This window comes from Oncorhynchus keta, chromosome 30 (genome assembly GCF_023373465.1).
Source record: "Oncorhynchus keta strain PuntledgeMale-10-30-2019 chromosome 30, Oket_V2, whole genome shotgun sequence".
Classification (NCBI taxonomy): Eukaryota; Metazoa; Chordata; class Actinopteri; order Salmoniformes; family Salmonidae; genus Oncorhynchus; species Oncorhynchus keta.
Window position 1 is genome coordinate 61,993,097 of NC_068450.1, and position 23,443 is coordinate 62,016,539.

Consider the following 23,443-nt stretch of genomic DNA (forward strand, 5'->3'; position numbering starts at 1 on the left):
CTGTTATTAGTGAGGTCGAGTTCCCCTGGTTTCAAATGCTGTTATTAGTGAGGTCGAGTTCCACTGGTTTCATATGCTGTTATTAGTGAGGTCGAGTTCCCCTGGTTTCAAATGCTCTTATTAGTGAGGTCGAGTTCCACTGGTTTCATATGCTGTTATTAGTGAGGTCGAGTTCCCCTGGTTTCATATGCTGTTATTAGTGAGGTCGAGTTCCCCTGGTTTCATATGCTGTTATTAGTGAGGTCGAGTTCCCCTGGTTTCATATGCTGTTATTAGTGAGGTCGAGTTCTGCAGAATGGGTGGATGGCTGTTTTTTATTACCCTGTTAAGTAGTTTTTCTTTCATGCAAATCTATACAGTTATAGTGCACAGAAAATGTAGGTTGTGTTGTACAAATGGCTATTTGAATATATATTTTATTTATCACCCTCAAGGTAGTGGAGATGTTACATTTCTGCAGGCAGGGGGCGCTACAGTTCATTCTAACGTGGGATTCGGGAGTCCTATAAATTAAATATTGTAGTCCTTGTAATAAACGGTGTATTATGCAAAGCTTTATATTTATACACATTAACACACAGTTTAATACCGATTGAATAAGTAAATACAATCATTTGAGGGTTAAAATGAAGTAGCCCACTCTGAAATCTAATATCATGGATTGTATTATAAGGAGCTATTATTACAGCAACCTTTAATAGTTGATGTAGACCCAGCTACCTCATGCAAACTTATGCAAATAATTACGAGTAAAATATTAAACCGTCAACAGGGGGACAGTCTCTAAAAGCAGTTATAGTTTTACATCTTTGTGATGTCATTCTCTGTTGGAGCATTTCGCGGCAGCAGCAGGCGACACAGGTTGGGGGAATAACGAGAGAGAGGGGGGCAGTTGACAGTTTACCAGGCGTAAAAGACAGGGAAACGAAGCCGATAGACGAGCTACAATTTATAGGAAGAAATCAGCTGTCCGTCAACCTTTCCAAAACGCAGTCATGTTATCTTTATGCATTAGGATATGTTTTTATTCTGAATAGGCTATTATTCTCCAATCACACCGTTCTCTTCTCCCAAAACATCCCAGGATAGGATAGAGTGGATGTTATTGTAATAATAGCCATGAATTCGGCGGAACAGACGGTAACGTGGCTGATAACGTTGGGGGTCTTGGAGTCACCGAAAAAGACCATTTCTGACCCTGAAGGATTCCTGCAGTCTTCTCTCAAAGATGGGGTTGTCCTGTGCAAGCTGGTGGAGCGATTGCGCCCTGGTTCTGTTGAGAAAGTAAGGTCATATGTTATTGCCTGGATGTCCCACCTCTGCCTTAGACAACTATTATGTGGAACTTGAATAATTAAACATTGTATTAGTATGTCTTTGTTGTTGTAGATCTCAAACTGATCCTAGTTTAGATCATTAACAGAGGGGTTATTGTACGGAGTAGAGTGGAATTTCCGGACAGATGTCCGTGTGTCTCACTTCAGCACTAGTTTGCATTGACAATGAGATAGATACCTATTCCCAATATAACCTATTCTTAAGTGAGTAATAACGTAATTGTATTCACATTGGCTACACATGGCATTGAAGTCACATTATTTTTTTCTAGATTGAAAACAGACGCTTTTTAGAAAAAGAACATGTTTGATTTTCAGATAACGTATGCACATTTGTATTTTTGTTCCAACCAAAAATGTTGCTATAATAAACGGGTGTTTTTGGTTCGGATCAACTGCTATAATGGGGTACACTACAAATAGATTAACATGAGTGGGCCGCCATTGACTGCAATTTCAATTTCACTCAGAGGAAGACCCCTCCCACCTCACCCTCTCTTTTAAAGGAATAGTGTGTTTAAACATATTTATCCATCAGAGTAGACCACTCACATAGGCTTACATTGTAACATTGGGAAACGCATTAGCCTAGTGATGGGACTCTCCCAATTATTCAGTGAAACTCTCTCATTTAAAGGTTATGGAAACACCGTTGTATTAGGGATACTTTTTATTTCTTTGTATTTAATTAGGCAAGTCAGTTAAACAAATTCTTATGTACAATGACTGCCTACCCCGGCCAAACCGTAACCCGGACGACGCTGGGACAATTGTGCGCCGCCATATGGGACTCCTAATCATGGCCGGATGTGATACAGCCAGGGTCTGGTGTGACGCCTCTAGCGTTGAGATGCAGTGCTTTAGACCGCTGCGCCACTCGGGAGACCCTATGGGCTTGACTTTTTTGTATTTTTGTTGTAAAGCAATTCAAAATATACAATATAGAAAAACAGAGTATATAACGGAGTATACAAACATTACAAACAACATTCAGGGGGATACAGAGAATACATTATATAAAGACAGTGTTGGGAAATTTTCATACCCAATTTTCATACTTGAGTAAAAGTAAAGTTACATTCATAGAAAATTACTCAAAAGTGAAAGTCACCCAGTAAAATACAACTTGAGTAAAAGTTTTTGAAAAATCTTTGTTTTTAAATATATTTAATTATCAAAAGTAAATGTGATTGCTACAATATACATAAGTATCAAAAGTAAAATTATAAATCATTTAAAATTCCTTACATTAAGCAAACGACAGCACTATATTTTTACAGATAGCCAGGGGCACACTCCAACACTCATACATAATTTACAAACGAAGCATTTGTGTTCCGATGCAGTAGGGATGACCAGGGATTTTCTCTTGATGAGTGTGTGAATTGAACCAGTTTCCTGTCCTGCTAAGCATTTCAAATGTAACGAGTACTTTTGGGTGTTAGGGAACATGTATGGAGTAAAAAATTACATTATTTTCTTTAGGAATATAGAGTGGTAAAAGTTGTCCAAAATATAAATAGTAAAGTACAGATACCCCCCCCAAAATTACAAAATAGTACATTAAAGTATTTTTTACTTAAGTACTTTACACCACTGTATAAATACTAATTAATTACAAGCAAACGTTTTGATAGCTTCGTTTTTGTCACGAGAAGAAGAAATCGTGTTTATTTTCTGCCTTGACATTTTAACTGAGGGGGAAAAACGTAATTTCTGTCACACACCGACAGAGCAAGAATGTACCTGACCTTGTGCACTTGCAATTTATGCACAATTGGGAATGGTTAGGTTTTTAAAGGTTTAAAGGAGAGCAATGGTTAGGTTATTAACGGTTATGAAGCATGTGATTGCCACTACTGATATAGTCGCGGAGGGTTCTGTTTGCACAGGTAGGCACCAAAAGGTGTAGCCGCAGGGTTCTGGTTTTCACCGTGGAATATACATACCACGTCATTTCCTCTCCTACTAATCCAATTTCCCGATGGGAGATTGAGGGGTCTTTTAGAAACACCGATTGGAGATCTTAGTTTCACACTGAAATCGTGAATCTGTACCGTATTTTGCAAAACCGAGAACGAAACAGGTTACCTACGGACGGCCGTATGCGTGCATGTACGGCTCGGGGATTTACTTCAAAAAACGTTTAACTCCCTTTCACACAGATCTTCCAAGAACCAAGGAATGATAGTGAGTTCCAGAGCAATATAAAGGAGTTTCTGAAAGGCTGCGGGTCCTTCCGAGTGGAGGTGAGTAATTTAACCTGCCTGCTGCTCTGTAACTTTGTTCTAAATATCGACAATACAACGCGCTCTAAACATGACTGGAAACACTATCAACATTTACATTTGTACAAGCCTACAAGCAGAAATACTACAGTTGCAGCCCGTCGCCCTTTGGAGACTAAATCTGGGTTTTCATTTGTATTTCTAACGTAGTGTAAACATTCCAAACAAATACTACCCTACGCAATGTGTAGTGTTAGGGTAGAATGATTTGGTCACCATGATTTGGCCGTTTAACTGAGAAGTTCACCATTTTACAACTTGATGTTAGATGGTTCCTCATCCTGAAAATAATCTATGGTCCCGGAGAAACTGCAATCCGTGTTTCAGTTCTTTACACAGCCATTACAAATTTAAGCTGACATTAGCCACTGTTAGCTAAAAAGCAATGGAAGCGATGGGGGCAACCAACTCCATATTTGGTTTATGTTACTTAAAGGCGATTTGGCCATAACAATCTAATAAAAACATGCTCACTAATTAGCTGAAGTTTGTAATGGCCGTGTAAATAACTGAACCATGGATTCTAGTTTCTCCTGGCCTATAGACTATTTTCAGGGTGAGGAACCATCTAGCATCAAGTTGTAAATGAGTGATCTTGTCCTTTAATTCAACAATAAATTGTTATTCTGCATATTGAGCTGTTCTGGTCAATATGCAGAACAAGGGAATGTAACTGTGGGCATATCTACTGTAATGAGTAGCCAAGGCCGAGAGACATATTTCAGTCTGTCAATACCATGAACCCTATTTCAACATTACAAAACACTTTCAAATTCTACTGTGTGAAACCTGAGTTGTTGGAGTTCTGTTTTAAAGCACAAATGGCATCTCTTGGAATACTGTGGAGCTATCACACAATTTTCTATTTGTCATGGAAACAAGACCTGCCTCAAACCTCTGAGAGATTGTGTGATATGGCAGATACCAGGTAAACATGTAAACAAAGGTGTGATTTGAACAGCCTCCTGATTTTAAAATCCGCCTGGGACCGTAGACAGTCCACTTCTCCCGAAAAATATACATTTGTACACCTTGTAGTAAACTACTTGCCTTTACCGTGGCCTAGTTCTTGTGAATGCCTTGTCTCATCTCGACCCTGTTACTGACTGCTTCAAGACCAGGCCTTATGGAAAGACTGTGAGCGCTCTGTTCCAGTGTTCACACGATACCACTGAGAATGAAGCAGTGTATTGGCATGCATCCAAGTGCTATGCTAGTGTGGATATTGGCCTGTGACTCATACCTACCAGGAGTGAGAGCTGCTGGACAGTTATATCTCATGGCTGCTCACTGCAGTGTTGAGGCTGGGCTGCAGCAATAGTAACTAGCATGGCCTTTAGCACCTGACTCAGGTCTGTCTGTCTCTGTCTGGTCCTGTCTGTCTGTCTGTCTGGTCCTGTCCTGTTGTCAGTCATGCCTAACTGAATAAATACAGTTTATGCAAGAGGTGGTGCTGGGGGGGTCATGAGAATGTCAACCCAACCAATGGATTTTCCAATGAGGTCGATTAGGTCGCAAGGCTAAATTCCAAAATGACCAGACATGGACATACACTGTAGTGTGAAGGAGCAATAAGCTGTCATGATGGCCATGGTAGATTATTGTCCCAAAACAACTCCTACCTTATAGACATTCATTCCTAATAGATCTCTTCACTCTATAGACCACATTGAGTCCATCCACCATATTGCTTAATACATCCATGTAGTTCTCTGTCAGATCAAGAAGAGGTCATACAGAAGTGTGTGTATAGGATTAGGGAGTAAGGGGTGGTTAGGACGGGGTTAGGGTTGTGTGTGTGTGTGTGTGTTGGTTAGACAACATGATGAGGCAGAGATTAGAGAGACGGCTCAGACTGCTGCTAATCCCCCAGATTGGCCCTGGATGGTTAAAGGGTAGGGGTGAGGGTGTGTGTGTGTCCAGACTAAGGGGGCAGGGGTGGGTAGAGTGTGCGACTGTGTGGGTGTTTAGCCATAAGTGTGCCACAGTGAGTGCTGGACCAGACTGGGTGAAAACTGCCCTCAGAGCAGAAGCAGCATGTAGGGCTGAGGAAACCAATGACACTGCTGAATTACCACTCGGCTATGAAAATGACCTAATACTCTAACAGGGAAGTAGACCTCGTAGAGCTACTACACTTAATGCCATGCCAAATGGTGCTGAACACAATAGAATGGCAGTAAGTAAACTGGGGTGTTGGCCTGGTTGTGCAACAGAGTTAGTACATTCTCCTGCTGTGGCCCAGTCACCTGGTATACTTAGTCACCTTAGGAAGCCTGATGAAATCCTGTATTTGTACTACAGAATTGGGTAGTAATCTGATAAATACGGTCACACCATATCCTGCCAGGCCAGGGCACTCATAGCGTTTCATGTGGGCTATGTCTATCTAACAGTCATTTAATGAACTCTGACAACATATAGTTGAGACACCCATACCAAATGAGACTCCTGTCCTAAAGGTCAAAGTTCAAATATGAAACGCCCAACATTGCAGGTAGCAATTATTTTGAGAATAATACAGCATGAAGTGTCCTGAGTGTATTAGTGGTTGACCCCCAGTTAGACAAGAGGGTGGATCTCAACGTGACACTCACATTCCTGACCTTTCTGGACTGAGAACAAAGAGAAGGAGAGCAGGATGTCCTTAGCCCTGTGGCTTCCTTCCTGTGGTTGTCTGTGTGTCTGTGGTACGATGCACTGCGCTGTCTATATCCCAGCGTCTGTACACAGTCTCGGTAATGCTTGGGTAGATTATGGCTGAGTTCTGCTGCCAGTGTCAATCGGTAGTTGTTTTAACTCTGTGATATTCTCCAGGCCTCAACTAGGCCTCCTTACTGTGAGTAATATCTTTACTGACATTACACAAATCACTGTACTATGGGAGTGTCTGGAAGTTCCGGTGTCAGGTTGTCATCACCAGAACCAGAGGAAATATGACAAGACCTTTACCCCGTTGCAATGTTATGAAACAGTTGTTTGTTTTCAGTCAGTTATATAGATGTTTTAAAATAAAATAAGTGTGGAAAAGCTAAAGGATATCTCTCCTCTCCCTCCTCTTCTCAGCCATTTGAGGTCAATGACCTTCTCCAGGGACTGAACTTCACCAAGGTGCTCAACTCTCTGGTGGCACTGGCCAAAGCCACCGAGGGTAAGTGGACTAAGACAGAAGTGTGTCTGGGGTGATTCATGAAAGGTTTCCTGTTTTCTATGCAAATCCCCATACCTGTGAAGTCCCAGATGTAACCTCTAGTCTCTATCAGAGTGGGCGTTGTGTGTTATTAGGCCTGTGTGTGTGTGTGTCTGTGTAGAATGATGGGTGCACGTTGCAGCATGTTGTGTTCTTCACTCACAGTAATGTGTGTTTTTATTTATTTATTTTTTTACCTTTATTTAACCAGGCAAGTCAGTTAAGAACAAATTCTTATTTTCAATGACGGCCTGGGAACAGTGGGTTAACTGCCTGTTCAGGGGCAGAACGACAGATTTGTACCTTGTCGGCTCGGGGGTTTGAACTTGCAACCTTCCGGTTACTAGTCTAGCGCTCTAACCACTAGGCTACCCTAAAGTAGCAGGCGTAAAATAAACTCCTGAAACTAGACCCCCCTCCCCCACACACACACATTCTGTCAGGGGCGGGGGTTCTCTTCTGCTCTCTTCAACCAATCCAGTAAATGTGGGGGAGGAGTTAAGATGGAGTGACGCCTTGTTAACGTCCGAAAGCGGAAGTCGCGTCGCAGGCTCTCTTCCATTTCCCCTGAAAACCGGATCATCCGGTTATTGATGGCCCCGCCGAGGCTAATGTGTGTGTCCTCATCACTCTCTCTCTCCTTCACAGACATAGGAGTGGGCAGTGACTGTGTGTCCTCATCCCTCTCTCTCTCCTCCACAGACATAGGAGTGGGCAGTGACTCTGCGTGTGTCCTCATCCCTCTCTCTCTCCTCCACAGACATAGGAGTGGGCAGTGCCTCTGCGTGTGTCCTCATCCCTCTCTCTCTCTCCTCCACAGACATAGGAGTGGGCAGTGACTCTGTGTGTGTGTGTGTCATCCCTCTCTCTCCTCCACAGACATAGGAGTGGGCAGTGACTCTGTGTGTGTGTGTCCTCATCCCTCTCTCTCTCTCCTCCACAGACATAGGAGTGGACAGTGACTCTGTGTGTGTGTGTGTGTGTCCTCATCCCTCTCTCTCCTCCACAGACATAGGAGTGGGCAGTGACTCTGCGTGTGTGTGTGTCCTCATCCCTCTCTCTCTCTCCTCCACAGACATAGGAGTGGGCAGTGACTCTGTGTGTGTGTCCTCATCCCTCTCCTCCACAGACATAGGAGTGGGCAGTGACTCTGTGTGTGTGTGTGTGTGTGTGTGTGTGTGTGTGTCCTCATCCCTCTCTCTCTCCTCCACAGACATAGGAGTGGGCAGTGACTCTCTGTGTGTGTGTGGGTGTGTGTCCTCATCCCTATCTCTCTCCTCCACAGACATAGGAGTGGGCAGTGACTCTGCGTGTGTGTGTCCTCTCTCTCTCTCTCTCTCTCTCTCTCTCTCTCTCTCCTCCACAGACATAGGAGTAGGCAGTGACTCTGTGTGTGTCTTCATCCCTCTCTCTCTCCTCCACCGACATAGGAGTGGGCAGTGACTCTGTGTGTCTTCATCCCTCTCTCTCTCCTCCACAGACATAGGAGTGGGCAGTGCCTCTGCGTGTGTCCTCATCCCTCTCTCTCTCTCCTCCACAGACATAGGAGTGAGCAGTGACTCTGTGTGTGTGTGTGTGTCCTCATCCCTCTCTCTCTCCTCCACAGACATAGGAGTGGGCAGTGACTCTGTGTGTGCGCATCACTCGTCCTCCTTACGGATCAAGTCGTTTGACTCTCTGAACACTCAGTCTCCCCGCGGACGCTCCTCCAAGCTCCTCCACAACCAGTACCGCAGCCTGGTGAGTCACACAACCACATTAGAACCCAACAGAACCACAGCAACCAACAGACCTAGACGGGACCATTTGAGGTGGTTCTCACCTGCAGCTTGGGTTTGTTTTCGGTCTCCATTTGTTTTTGCTCCATCCTTACTTTCTCAATCTCTTCTTTTTTTCTCTCCCTCTTAATTTCTCCCCTTCTCTCCTGCTCCTCTGTTCCCTTCCTCCGTCGCTCCCTCTTTCCTCCCCACTAGGACATGTCGGAGAGCGGTGGGCAGCGGGTACTGGTGAGGGCCAAGTTCACCTTCCAGCAGACCAATGAAGACGAGCTGTCCTTCAACAAGGGTGACATGATCAGTGTGTCGCGCCAGGAAGACGGAGGCTGGTGGGAGGGCTCGTTCAACGGCAACAAGGGCTGGTTCCCTAGCAACTATGTCAAGGAGGTCAAAGGGAGCGGTGGGTGTCAGTGATTGGGCGGCTTGGATTGAATATTAAGTAGGGATCATAGTTTGTATTGGCGAGTTTAAACGTTAGGCTTATGCATCTCTATAACAACTTTATAATCATCTATAGTGGCTCTATTACAACTGTATAACTCTCAGAGAAATATCTCCTGTATTGATGATATCTGATAGTGGTCCCCCTGTAGCTGACTGTACCTCTGAATCACGCAGCTAAACCAGGCTGTTGATAGCTGATGTGATTTACGCACCGTATTTAATGTGTGTCTCTGGGGAATATCCTCTGCTGTTTTTAATGGCGATACATCAAATACCCATTTCATGTAGTCAGCATTTCCCCCGGCTACTAGAGCTGTAATAACATGATTTTATTTATTTTACCAGGTAAGCTGACTGAGAACACCTACGCATTCACAGCAATATAGGGTGGTATGCTGCTGGCCAAAGAGAATGATCATGAAGAGAATAATTTAAAACGGCAATATGGAACTTTTTGGGTGTCCATAGATCAGTAATTCGCACTGAAGTGGTAGATATGTTCTATGTGCGCTATTTCTATGCTTCTTGTTCTTAAGTTTAGTTTTTGCGTCTTCTACTTTAGTTTTTGTACACCAGCTTCAAAGAGCCGAAAATACAATATTGATTCTCTACACTATACGTGCTTGTTTTGTCGCATAAACTGAAATTAGAACTACTAGAATTTGAGAAACCCGGAAATAGCGGAGCAATTTCTGCATAGTGCGTCTTTTAAAAGAGGAATTACAGAGTGAAGGAACGTGTTGCCAATACTAAGCTCACCAAGACATGGCTCTGCTCCAGCTTATTCAATGGACTGCAATGTGCAAAGCATTACAGATAGAAATGTAATGCAGAGTAGAGCTGTGCGTTTGTTCTATACACTATATTTCTATCTGCAGCACTAAGTGTTCTACCAGATCATATACAGAAATGTATAGTAGATGTATAAACTCTTTGTGCACAGCTGTTGTGCACAGTGATTGCACTATTAATGTAGCTATTGTGCATTATAACGGAGAGGAAGGAAACTGCGTGGTTAAACAAAGACAGGACATTCCTTATCTTAGCCTGTGGGTGGGACTTCCCCAAACACACCAAACAGCTCCCAGTGCTTCCCTCTGTTGGCCTACTACCCATTTCTCTGTAGTGCATAGAAAGCCTCTGGTCTGGTCCTTAGCTAAATGAAGTCAGCCTCTTTCCCTGCCGGATAACATTTCTTTAAACTCTATTATAAAATGTAATGACTTCATGTTTCTGTCCTACTTCTACTCTACACTTTCTTCTCCTCTCTCTCTCTCTCTCTCTCTCTCTCTCTCTCTCTCTCTCTCTCTTTCTCTCTCTCTACTACACAGACAACCCAGTGTCTCCTAAGTTTGGCACCCTCAAAAACCCTGTGAAAGGCTTTGACACACCAGCTGTCAGCAAGACCTACTATAACCTGGTGAGAACCTACACAACCTACTGCACTGAGATCTGAAATGCCACCAGGGTTTTTAGAATTGAGGCTTTTGCCTGCCGTGTGTTCGTGTGCAGTAATGTAGGTTGTTTCTTCCGTCTGACTGGCTGCTGGGCCAGCTGTGCCTCAAGGCCCTGTGACTGGCTGCTCCGTTTCTATCTAGTGGTAGCACACTGTCACTATGGTGTGTGTGTTTTGGCGTCTGGGTCAGTGATAGTTCACAGGGACTGTCCTGCTGCCGTGACTGTGATGGAGCACATTGCAAAGCATCCTGGGAGGCCCTCTGTTTATTCTGGTGCTGAGAGAAGAGAAGCTGAGGGCGGGAGATATCAACTATTGAGGACAAGAAACTTTCAGGAGAGGATATCTGAGGAGAGGATATCTGAGGAGAGGATATCTGAGGAGAGGATATCTGAGGAAATGGCGGGAGATCTGAGGAGGGGATATCTGAGGAGGGGATATCTGAGGAGGGGATATCTGAGGAGAGGAGGGGATATCTGAGGATATCTGAGGAGAGGAGGGGATATCTGAGGAGAGGAGAGATATCTGAGGAGAGGAGAGATATCTGAGGAGAGGAGAGGATATCTGAGGAGAGGAGAGATATCTGAGGAAATGGCGGGATATCTGAGGATAGGAGAGGATATCTGAGGATATCTGAGGATAGGAGAGGATATCTGAGGAAATGGTGGGATATCTGAGGAGAGGAGAGGATATCTGAGGAAATGGCGGGAGATCTGAGGAGAGGAGAGGATATCTGAGGAGAGGATATCTGAGGAAATGGCGGGAGATCTGAGGAAATGGCGGGAGATCTGAGGATAGGAGAGGATATCTGAGGATAGGAGAGGATATCTGAGGAAATGGCGGGATATCTGAGGAGAGGAGAGGATATCTGAGGAAATGGCGGGATATCTGAGGAGAGGAGAGGATATCTGAGGAAATGGCGGGAGATCTGAGGAGAGGATATCTGAGGAGAGGATATCTGAGGAAATGGAGGGATATCTGAGGATATCTGAGGAGGGGATATCTGAGGAGGGGATATCTGAGGAGGGGATATCTGAGGAGAGGATATCTGAGGAAATGGAGGGATATCTGAGGATATCTGAGGAGGGGATATCTGAGGAGGGGATATCTGAGGAGAGATCTGAGGAAATGGCGGGAGATATCTGAGGAGAGGAGAGATATCTGAGGAGAGGAGAGATATCTGAGGAGAGGAGAGATATCTGAGGAGAGGAGAGATATCTGAGGAGAGGAGAGGATATCTGAGGATAGGAGAGGATATCTGAGGATAGGAGAGGATATCTGAGGATAGGAGAGGAAATGGCGGGAGATCTGAGGATATCTGAGGAGGGGATATCTGAGGCGAGGATATCTGAGGAAATGGCGGGAGATCTGAGGATATCTGAGGAGGGGATATCTGAGGAGGGGATATCTGAGGAGAGATCTGAGGAAATGGCAGGAGATATCTGAGGAGAGGAGAGATATCTGAGGAGAGGAGAGATATCTGAGGAGAGGAGAGATATCTGAGGAGAGGAGAGGATATCTGAGGAGAGGAGAGGATATCTGAGGAGAGGAGAGGATATCTGAGGAGAGGAGAGATATCTGAGGAGAGGAGAGATATCTGAGGAAAGGTGGGATATCTGAGGAGAGGAGAGATATCTGAGGAGAGGAGAGATATCTGAGGAGAGGAGAGATATCTGAGGAGAGGAGAGGATATCTGAGGATAGGAGAGGATATCTGAGGAAATGGCGGGAGATCTGAGGATATCTGAGGAGGGGATATCTGAGGAGAGGATATCTGAGGAAATGGCGGGAGATGTGAGGATATCTGAGGAGAGATCTGAGGAAATGGCGGGAGATATCTGAGGAGAGGAGAGATATCTGAGGAGAGGAGAGATATCTGAGGAGAGGAGAGATATCTGAGGAGAGGAGAGATATCTGAGGAGAGGAGAGATATCTGAGGAAATGGCGGGATATCTGAGGATAGGAGAGGATATCTGAGGATAGGAGAGGATATCTGAGGATAGGAGAGGATATCTGAGGAAATGGTGGGATATCTGAGGAGAGGATATCTGAGGAAATGGCGGGAGATCTGAGGAGAGGAGAGGATATCTGAGGAGAGGATATCTGAGGAGAGGATATCTGAGGAAATGGCGGGAGATCTGAGGAAATGGCGGGAGATCTGAGGATAGGAGAGGATATCTGAGGAAATGGCAGGATATCTGAGGAAATGGCAGGATATCTGAGGAGAGGAGAGGATATCTGAGGAAATGGCGGGATATCTGAGGAGAGGAGAGGATAGCTGAGGAAATGGCGGGAGATCTGAGGAGAGGAGAGGATATCTGAGGAGAGGAGATCTGAGGAAATGGCGGGAGATCTGAGGAAATGGGGGGAGATCTGAGGATATCTGAGGGGATATCTGAGGAAATGGCGGGAGATCTGAGGAGAGGAGAGGATATCTGAGGAAATGGCGGGAGATCTGAGGAGAGGATATCTGAGGAGAGGATATCTGAGGAAATGGAGGGAGATCTTAGGAAATGGCGGGAGATCTTAGGAAATGGCGGGAGATCTAAGGATATCTGAGGAGGGGATATCTGAGGAGAGGATATCTGAGGAAATGGGGGGAGATCTGAGGATATCTGAGGGGATATCTGAGGAAATGGCGGGAGATCTGAGGAGAGGATATCTGAGGAAATGGCGGGAGATCTGAGGAGAGGATATCTGAGGAGAGGATATCTGAGGAAATGGAGGGAGAACTGAGGAGAGGAGAGGAGAGGATATCTGAGGAAATGGCGGGAGATCTGAGGAGATCTGAGGAGAGTATCTGTTGTTCCAGTGGACAAGAATATGTTAAGATCCACATGGAGCAATCTGATAGAAATCAATACATTATGATTTGGAGAAAGAAGTGAATAGTTCAGTACTAGTCTTTATGAAGACTTGAAGGTAACCTCATCACAATGTGAAGTTATCCTGTGTTACAAGATCCAAATGAGTTTGAGAGTTGAAATAGGAGCCCCACAACATCGGGAGTTAAGTTACCTGGCTGTCCGCCATTAGTGGATGTTAGATGGGTTAAAGCCAACTTAAACCCTTCATCCATCCATCTCTGCATCCTTCCTAAAGCCTGCTCTGAACCTAGCCAGTAATGACATGGACTGAAGAGGTCAGTATTTGATGAGAAAAGGATAGCAGTTTATTTCTGTCCTCTGGTTTCTCTGTCTAATGGGTTCCTCATATGAAACATAAAGACAAAAGAAAAGAAAAGAAAATACTTCAAAAAAATGAAGTGAAGAGGACATGGACGGTCCCCTGGCCCCATTCTGTCAACGAGGGGGAGGTTAGGAGGAGAGAGGGTGGATCTCCTCAGTGGGGGTGTCTGAGTTCAGTGTCTGTCTGTCCGCCTGCCTGCCTGCCTGTCTATCCGTCAACATCCTCTCCTCACCCCCCTGTTCTCTCTCTCCATCCAGGTGCTCCAGAACATTCTAGAGACCGAGACCGAGTATTCCAAGGAGCTCCAAAGCCTACTGACCTCATACCTGCACTCACTGCAACCCACAGACAAGTGAGTGTGTTTGTGTTCACATGGCTGTGTGTGTATTTGTCAGGGGTGTGTGTGTGTGTGTGTGTGTGTGTGTGTGTGTGTGTGTGTGTGAGGGTCTGATTTGAGCATACTATGAATCTTACTGTACCCCAACCATATCACTCCAGCTTTCCCCACACCGTCTCCCTCTGTCTCCAGGTTGAGCAGTGCAGACGTCAGTCACATCCTGGGGAATCTGGAGGACATCTCTACCTTCCAGCTGATGTTGGTTCAGTCCTACGAGGAATGTACCAGGTGAGTCCCCGAACACACACACACCATATGATCAGTCCAACATTGACCAAATGTATCTCATCAATACATGGATGTACCAAATGGGTGCCTGCAAACTTAAAATATGAATCAACTCTGAAATAGACCACGTCCTGTCTGCCGATAGGATCTAAAGCCACACCTTAAAACCCGCCGTGTGGGAGGGAGCACTATTCCTCATATATAATAGTACATCAACATGCTGTTTATACAGGTCACACTGACACCTACTGGTAGACTCTGGTAGTGCTGTGGTGATGAGCACATTGTGTGTGTGTGTGTAGGCTTCCAGAGAGCCAGCAGAGAGTAGGGGGCTTCTTCCTCAATCTGCTGCCCGAGATGAAGGCTCTCTACATGGCCTACTGCTCCAACCACCCCTCGGCTGTCAACGTCCTCACAGAACACAGGTAAGTGTGTGTGTGTGTAACCAAATCCATCGTGTGATTTTTATGTCACCGGGTTGACTGTCAAAATGATAGCGGACTATTTTCAGTTACAATATCTGCAAAGGGACTGGGGGAGTTTAGTATGTCGCTGTGTGTTTCAGTGAGGGACTGGGGGAGTTTAGCATGTAGCTGTGTGTTTCAGTGAGGGACTGGGGGAGTTTAGTATGTCGCTGTGTGTTTCAGTTTTATTTAACCAGTTAAGAACAAATTCTTATTTTCAATGACTGCCTAGGAACAGTGGGTTAACTGCCTGTTCAGGGGCAGAACGACAGATTTGTACATTGTCAGCTCGGGGGTTTGAACTTGCAACCTTCCGGTTACTAGTCCAACGCTCTAACCACTAGGCTACCCTGCCGCCCCACTGGGTGAGCTTAGTATGTTGCTGTGTGTTTCAGTGAGGAACTGGGGGAGTTTATGGAGGGGAAAGGAGCCAGTAGTCCAGGTATCCTGACCCTCACCACTGGTCTCAGTAAACCCTTCATGAGGCTGGACAAATACCCTACACTGCTGAAGGAACTGGAGAGACACATGGAGGTGAGAGGAGACCGTCTGGTTATTTAGTATTTATTTTTTTAGGGTCTAGAACAGCATTAATATTACAGACAGATTGTAGCTTCCGTCAATGGAATTGTCTGTATCATTTCCAATCTCCTATATATATTGTTTTGTAAATATACAGTACAAGCGTTTGGAAACACTCATTCCAGGCTTTTTATTTTTTACTATTTTCTATGTAGAATAATAGTGAGGACATCAAAACTATTAAATAACCCATATGTAATCATGTAGTAAACAAAAAAGTGTTAAACAAATTAAAATATAGTTGAGATTCTTCAAAGTAGCCACCCTTTGCCATAATGACCACTTTGCACACTGTTGGGATTCTCTCAACCAGCTTCATGAAAGTCACCTGGAATGCTTTTCCCACAGACTTGAAAAAGTTGCCACATATGCTGAGCGTTCGTTGGAGCACAGGGCGCCTTCACTCAACGGTCCAACTCATCCCAAACAGTCCCAATTGTGTTGAGGTCAGGTGATTGTGGAGGCCAGGTAATCTGATGCAGCACTACATCACTCTCCTTCTTGGTCAAATAGCCCTTACACAGTGCGGAGGTGTTTCGGGTTATTGTTGAAACACAAATGAGAGTCCCACTAAGCGAAAGACCAGATGGGATGGCTTATCGCTGCAGAATCCTGTGGAGCCATGCTGGTTAAGTGTGCCTTGAATTCTAAATATATCAGACTGTGTCACCAGCAAAGCACCATCACACCACCACCTCCTACGTGCAGAGATCATCCGCTCACCTACTCTGCATCTCACAAAGACACGGCAGTTGCAAACAGAATTTGGACTCGTCAGACCAAAGCACAAATTTCCACTGGTCTAATGTCCATTGCTCGTGTTTCTTGTCCCAAGCAAGGCTCCTTTTTATCGGTGTCCTTTAGTAGTGGATTCTTTGCAGCAATTTGACCATGAAGGCCTGATTAACGCAGCGTCCTCGTAACTGTTGATGTGTCTGTTACTTGAACTCTGAAGCATTTATTTAGGCTGCAATTTCTGAGGCTGGTAACTAATGAACTTATCCTCTGCAGCAGACGTAACTCAGGGTCTTCCATTCCTGTGGCAGTCCTCATGAGAGCCAGTTTCATCACAGCGCTTGATGATTTTTGTGACTACACTTGAAGAAACTTTCAAAGTTCTTGAAATGTTCTGGATTGACTGACCTTCATGTCTGCAAGTAATGATGGACTGTTGTTTCTCTTTTCTTATTTAAGCTGTTCTTGCCATAATATGGACTTGGTCTTTTACCAAATAGGGCTATCTTCTGTATACCACCCCTACCTTGTTACAACACAACTGATTGGCTCAAACACATTAAGAAGGAAATTCCACAAATTAACCTTTAACAAGGCACACCTGTTAATTGAAATGCATTCCAGGTGACTACCTCATTTAAGCTGGTTGAGAGAATACCAAGAGCGCAAAGCTGTCATCAAGGCACTAGGTGGCTACTTTGAAGAATCTCAAATATAAAATATATTTAAATGTAACACTTTTTTGTGGTTACTACAGGACTCCATATGTGTTATTTCATACTTTTGAGGTCTTCACTATTATTCTACATTGATGAAAATAGTAAAAATAAAGAATTCCTTGAATAAGTTGGTGTCCAAACTTTTGACGTGTGTGTGTGTGTGTGTGTGTGTGTGTGTGTGTGTGTGTGTGTGTATATATATTATACTGCTCAAAAAAAATTAAGGGAACACTAAAATAACACATCCTAGATCTGAATGAATGAAATATTATTATTAAATACTTTTTTATTTTCATAGTTGAATGTGCTGACAACAAAATCACACAAATGATCAATGGAAATCAAATTTATCAACCCATGGAGATTTGGAGGCGGACTCTAAATTAAAGTGGAAAACCACACTACAGGTTGATGTAATGTCCTTAAAACAAGTCAAAAGGAGGCTAGTGTGTGCGGCAGCAGAACGTTCTCCACGGTGTCTCCAGACTCTGTCACGTGCTCAGTGTGAACCTGCTTTCATCTGTGAAGAGCACAGGGCGCCAGTGGCGAATTTGCCAATCTTGGTCTTCTCTGGCAAATGAAAAACGTCCTGCACGGTGTTGGGCTGTAAGCACAACTCCCACCTGTGGACGTCGGGCCCTCATACAACCCTCATGGAGTCTATTTCTGACCGTTTGAGCAGACACGTGCACATTTGTGGCCTGCTGGAGGTCATTTTACATGGCTCTGGCAGTGCTCCTCCTGCTCCTCCTTGCACAAAGGCAGAGGTAGCGGTCCTGCTGCTGGGTTGTTGCCCTCCTACAGCCTCCTCCACGTCTCCTGATGTACTGGCCTGTCTCCTGGTAGCACCTCCATGCTCTGGACACTACGCTGACAGACACAGCAAACCTTCTTGCCACAGCTCGCATTGATGTGCCATCCTGGATGAGCTGCACTACCTGAGCCACTTGTGTGGGTTGTAGATTCCGTCTCATGCTACCACTAGAGTGAAAGCACCGCCAGCATTCAAAAGTGACCAAAACATCAGCCATGAAGCATAGGAACTGAGAAGTGGTCTGTGGTCCCCACGTGCAGAACCACTCCTTTATTGGGGGTGTCTTGCTAATTGCCTATAATTTCCACCTGTTGTCTATTCCATTTGCACAACAGCATGTGAAATGTATTGTCAACCAGGGTTGCTTCCTAAGTGGACAGTTTGATTTCACAGAAGTGTGATTGACTTGGAGTTACATTGTGTTGTTTAAGTGTTCCCTATATATTTTTACATATTCCTTTATTATTTTCCACTAACCCTATCACCCCTCCCCCAATTGGAGTAAACTAATGAACAACAACACTTAGGCGTCTACATCCTACTTATACATACTACAAACATTTCACAAACAGTATATTTTACGTTCGTTATCTTTTTGTTTGTTTTTAGTCCCATCGATCTGTGTTTTTTGTCTATGTAGTATAGATAAAGGCCATTTGCCTGTGAATTGTTGCTTTTTGTTGTGTAGGTGTAGACTATATTGACTGTGTTAGACCTGTGATCTGCTGATGAATCAAACATCCCCATCTTCTTCATCAGGAGCATCATGCTGATCGACCAGACATCCAGAAGTGTTTGACCTCCTTCAAAGGCCTCTCTGTAAGTCGGACATTTACCGTCCCTGTCTCCGTTTAATGACTTATGCCGTGTTGAAGGGTCACATTGACATGTCTCTTGTTGATGATGTACACTACCTTTCAAAAGTTTGGGGTCACTTATTTTTTTCCATTTTAAAATGACATCAAATCGATCAGAAATGCAGTGTAGACATTGTTAATGTTGTAAATGACTGTTGTAGCTGGAATCTTTTTATTATTATTTTTATCGATACATACATTTTGCCCATCTTAATCTTTTGTTTTTATTAGCTAGTCTGAGATATGGATTTTTCTTTGCAACTCTGCCTAGAAGACCAACATCCCGGAGTCGCCTCTTCACTGTTGACGCGGAGACTACTATTTTGCGGATACTGTTTAATGAAGCTGCCAGAATAGACTGACAAGTTTCAGAAGAAAGTTATTTGTTTCTGGACATTTTGAGCCTGTAATCGAACCCACAAATGCTGATGCTTCAGATACTCGACTAGTCTAAAGAAGGCCAGTTTTATTGCTTCTTTAATCAAAATCGTTCTCAGCTGTGCTATCATAATTGCAAAAGGGTTTTCTAATGATCAATTAGCCTTTTTAAAATGATAAACTTGGATTAGCTAACACAATGTGCTATTGGAACACAGGAGTGATGGTTGCTGATAATGGGCCTCTGTAAGCCTAAAATCAGCTGTTTCCAGCCACAATAGTCATTTACAACATTAACTATGTCTACACTATGATCAATTTTGTTATTTTCCTGGACAAAAAAATTGCTTTTCTTTCAAAAACAAGGACATTTCTAAGTGACCCCAAACTTTTGAGCACTAGTGTATATGGAATCTAGTATTATTCAGGGTTAAATTGACATGTTAAATAGTCTCTGTCTTGTTGTGTGCACTGTTGCTAATCCTGGACTGGGGGAAAGCTTTAGCCTGCCTCTGGGCTCCACAGTTTGGCTCTGCTGTTCTGTGGCTTGGTGCCCTGACTTGGGCTTCTATGCAGCCTGGATCTTTCGTGTGTGTGTGTGTGTGTGTGTGTGTGTGTGTGTGTGTGTGTGTGTGTGTGTGTGTGTGTGTGTGTGTGTGTGTGTGTGTGTGTGTGTGTGTGTGTGTGTGTGTGTGTGTGTGTGTGTGTGTGTGTTTTTTCTCTCTGTCTCGCTGTCTCTCACATTGACTGGGATTCAATACTTTAAAACAGCTTCCTTTTTTATTTGTGTGTGTTTGTGTCTCCATGGCTCCAGGCTCAGTGTCAGGAGGTGAGGAAACGTAAGGAGCTGGAGCTGCAGATTCTAACTGAGACGATCAGACGCTGGGAGGGAGATGACATCAGAACCCTGGGCCCTGTCCTGTACATGTCACACACACTCTGCCAGACACACGGATCAGAGGTAAGACGCGCATCTATAATCTACACCCTGGAATGTCTTAACAGTGTGCGTTTGTCTTCTTTAGGAGAAGCGTGAACGCTACCTCCTGCTGTTCCCAAATGTTCTCCTACTGCTGTCTGCCAGCTCCAGAATGAGTGGATTCATCTACCAGGTCAGGATCTCGCTCTGTCCTTTGTTAGTATTTAGGGCCCTATAGAATCCGCTTTGTGGAGAATATGACGGAATCCTGGAATCTCAACATTAAAACGTAATTCAACAATATTCAAAAATATATTCAACTTATTAGAAATCAACTAAATGGTTTGAACTTATTAGAAAAGTCATTAATTCGCCCAAAATTATCATGACATAAATAAAATGCATCAGTGATTCATATTTTCCTTCAACTTTCTGAAGAGGCAACGGCACAGAAATGCCTGTCTGTGTGTGCGTGTTTGTCTACCACTTCTTGTAGTCGTTAGCGATTATGCTAATGTGTTGGTAAAGCTTTCCCAAAAACCTTCTCAATTAAATATTAAAGCTGCAATATGTGACTTTTTGCGTGACCCAACCAAATTCACATGGACAGATCTATAACTCACATTTCTATCTCATTGGAAGGTTGTCTAAGAAGCGGTGTATCTGTTCTATGTGTGCTATTTCTATTCTACCAGTAAAGTTTTGTTGTCTTTTACTTTCAGTTTGGTACACCAGCTTCAAACAGCTGAAAATACAATATTTTTGGTTATAGAAAATATATTTCACTGCGGTTTAGATGGTACAATGATTCTCTACACATTGCTTGTTTTGTCACACAAACTGAAATTAAGCAAACTATTGGAATTTTAGCAACCAGAAAAAATATTTTTTCCTATTGTACCATTTAACTACAAAGTAGCATACTGGCAGAATGATCTCATGGCTATTTGCATCAATCCAGTGGCCATTTGTTTTGCAAACTTTGCAATCACATGAGTGCTACCAAACAACTGTCTCTGGCTAGTGAGCAGTGAAAGGGTAATTACACCCAAAAATCTACATTTCTTAGATTTTTTTCCCCCCAAACTTCGTGGTCTCCTGATGTGGTTTAAGCATTGTTATGGACTTAGAACATCAAATGTGGGAAAAACTGAAGAAACGAAATCAGGCAAAAATCGAATGGATTTTATAGTGCCCTTAAGTGTACAAACACTAAAGGTTTGTATAACTCTGTTGTTGATTTGCTTTAAAGGGTAAGCTGCCATTGACAGGAATGCTTATCTCAAGGATAGAAGATTGTGAGATGGTCAAAAATGCTTTTGAAATATCAGGTATGTTTACAGTTTTTTTTCTTACTAGTGGAGTTTAAACAGCTCAAAATAAGGGTAATTATGTGTGTGCGTGTATGGACATGTTTAACTAAACTTGTGGGGACCCGAAGGAAAAATGCTAGAAGGTTAAGGTTGATGTTAGGCAAAATACAATTTTGAATGGGAATAAATTGTGTCCCCACAAGGTTAGTTAAACAAGACTTTGTGTGTGTTACAGGCAGTACCTGTGAGCGGATGCAGGTGGTGTGTAACAACCAGCAGGATTTGCAGGAGTGGGTGGAGCATCTGTCGAGACACACTCAGATCAGAAACGCCCCCTCCCTGATCATGACCACACCCACCGCCAAGCCCCAGTCTGTCCCCTGCCACACGGTAACACCCTCAACCTCTCCAGTCTGACTGTCAGTTAAAGGGACTATCGACGTTTGTCTGACATTTTTCTTGTGTAGATCCAGGTACATGGATTAGGATATTTGCAGGTTTAAATCCCAAATGAATGGGAAAGATAATGCTGCGTTCATAACATCTTGTACATTTGTAAATCTGACCTGGGAAAGATCCATCTGAATGCCCCTCCAACTGGTATTACTAGTGGGAAACTCGTCTACCATCAGACTTCTCCCACATGTTGAACTTAGTTGTCACATACTGAGGAAATACCTCTATAACAGTATTTTCGGCAGTTAAATGCAACAATAAAAGCAATCTATTAATATAGTTTTTGAACACGATAATTTGTTTACAAGCTAGCTTGCTGTTCTTTTAATTTATGGTTGAAGCAGATTGTTTGCCCGTTAGCCAGGCAGCGATTCTCAACGAGTTCAAAGCGCTTGAATGCATCCAACTCGTATTTACAACTGGTTATTACCAGAGGTCGACTGATTATGGTTTTTCAACACTGATACCGATTGTTGGAGGACCAAAAAAGCCGATACCGATTTTTATATATATATATATATATATAATGACAATTACATTACTGAACACTTATTGTAACTTAATATAATACAAAATCTATTTAGTCTCAAATAAATAATGAAACATGTCCAATTTGGTTTAAATAATGCAAAAACAGTGTTGGAGAAGAAATTAAAAGTGCAATATGTGCCATGTAAAAAAGCTAACTTTTTTTTAAAGTTCCTTGCTCAGAACATGAGAACATATGAAAGCTGGTGGTTTAATATTCCCAGTTCTTTAATATTCCCAGTTCTTTAATATTCCCAGTTAAGAAGTTTTAGGTTGTAGTTATAGTAATTATGGCGCGTCGACTTTCTCTCTACCATTTTGTATTTCATATACCTCTGACCATTGGATGTTCTAGGTACTTTAGTATTGCCAGCTTAATCTTGGGAGTTGATAGGCTTGAAGTCATGAACAGCGCTGTGCTTCAAACATTGTGATGAGCTGCTCACAAATGCAGGAAAGTGCTGTTTGAATGAATGCTTACGAGCCTGCTGCTGCCTACCATCGCTCAGTCAGACTGCTCTATCAAATCATAGACTTAATTATAATAAACACACAGAAATACGAGCCTTAGACATTAATAATGGTCAAATCCGGAAACTATCATTTCGAAAACAAAACCTTTATTCTTGCAGTGAAATACGGAACCATTCCTTATTTTATCGAATGGGTGGCAACCCTAAGTCTAAATATTGCTGTTACATTGCACAAACCTCAATGTTATGTTATAATTATGTAAAATTCTGGCAAATTAATTACGGTCTTTATTAGGAAGAAACATAGTTCCCTACGACCCTGACTCTGCTTGCACTGAACGCAAATGAAGTGACACAATTTCCCTAGTTAATATCGCCTGCTAACATGCATTTATTTTAACTAAATATGCAGGTTTAAAAAATCTATACTTCTGTGTATTGATTTTAAGAAAGGCATTGATGTTTATGGTTGGGTACATTTGTGCAATAAATGTGCTTTTTTCGCAAATGCGCTTTGTTAAATCATCACCTGTTTGGTGAAGTTGAAGTAGGCTGTGATTCGCTAATAAATTAACAGGCACCGCATTGATTATACGCAACGGAGGACAAGCTAGTTAACCTAGTAATATCATCAACCATGTGTAGTTAACTAGTGATTATGTGAAGATAGTTTTTTTTTGTGAGTTAAGTTTAATTCTAGCTAGCAACTTACCGTGGCTACTTTTGACGCTGCACTTGTGTAACAGGTGGTCAGGCTGCCAACCAGTTTCCTCGTGGTTTGCAATGGAATCGGCGTCCAAAAAGGCCAATAACCGAAAACTTGAAATTGGCCCTAATTAATCTGCCATTATGATCTAATTGGTCCACCTCCTTCCCACTAGTTAGTAGTTATTACCACCTTC

General features: G+C 43.2%; 1 protein-coding gene across 2 annotated transcripts in view; it reads left to right on the plus strand.

Annotated features, from left to right (window-relative positions):
- Positions 1-824: 824 nt before the first annotated feature.
- Positions 825-23,443, plus strand: part of LOC118376626 (rho guanine nucleotide exchange factor 7-like) — a 28,714-nt gene continuing 6,095 nt past the window's right edge. Inside the window, exons 1-15 of one of the 2 annotated variants that reach the window (XM_052489050.1) lie at positions 825-1,284; positions 3,503-3,586; positions 6,692-6,776; positions 8,422-8,555; positions 8,789-8,990; positions 10,366-10,454; positions 13,936-14,030; positions 14,208-14,303; positions 14,606-14,728; positions 15,163-15,301; positions 18,377-18,436; positions 19,667-19,813; positions 19,878-19,964; positions 21,024-21,102; positions 21,320-21,474. In XM_052489050.1, coding sequence (XP_052345010.1) covers positions 1,120-1,284; positions 3,503-3,586; positions 6,692-6,776; positions 8,422-8,555; positions 8,789-8,990; positions 10,366-10,454; positions 13,936-14,030; positions 14,208-14,303; positions 14,606-14,728; positions 15,163-15,301; positions 18,377-18,436; positions 19,667-19,813; positions 19,878-19,964; positions 21,024-21,102; positions 21,320-21,474 — 1,740 coding nt within the window. In that variant the 5' untranslated portion in view covers positions 825-1,119. The remainder of the gene's footprint in view (positions 1,285-3,502; positions 3,587-6,691; positions 6,777-8,421; positions 8,556-8,788; positions 8,991-10,365; positions 10,455-13,935; positions 14,031-14,207; positions 14,304-14,605; positions 14,729-15,162; positions 15,302-18,376; positions 18,437-19,666; positions 19,814-19,877; positions 19,965-21,023; positions 21,103-21,319; positions 21,475-23,443) is intronic. The other variant, XM_052489049.1, reaches the window with a different exon arrangement.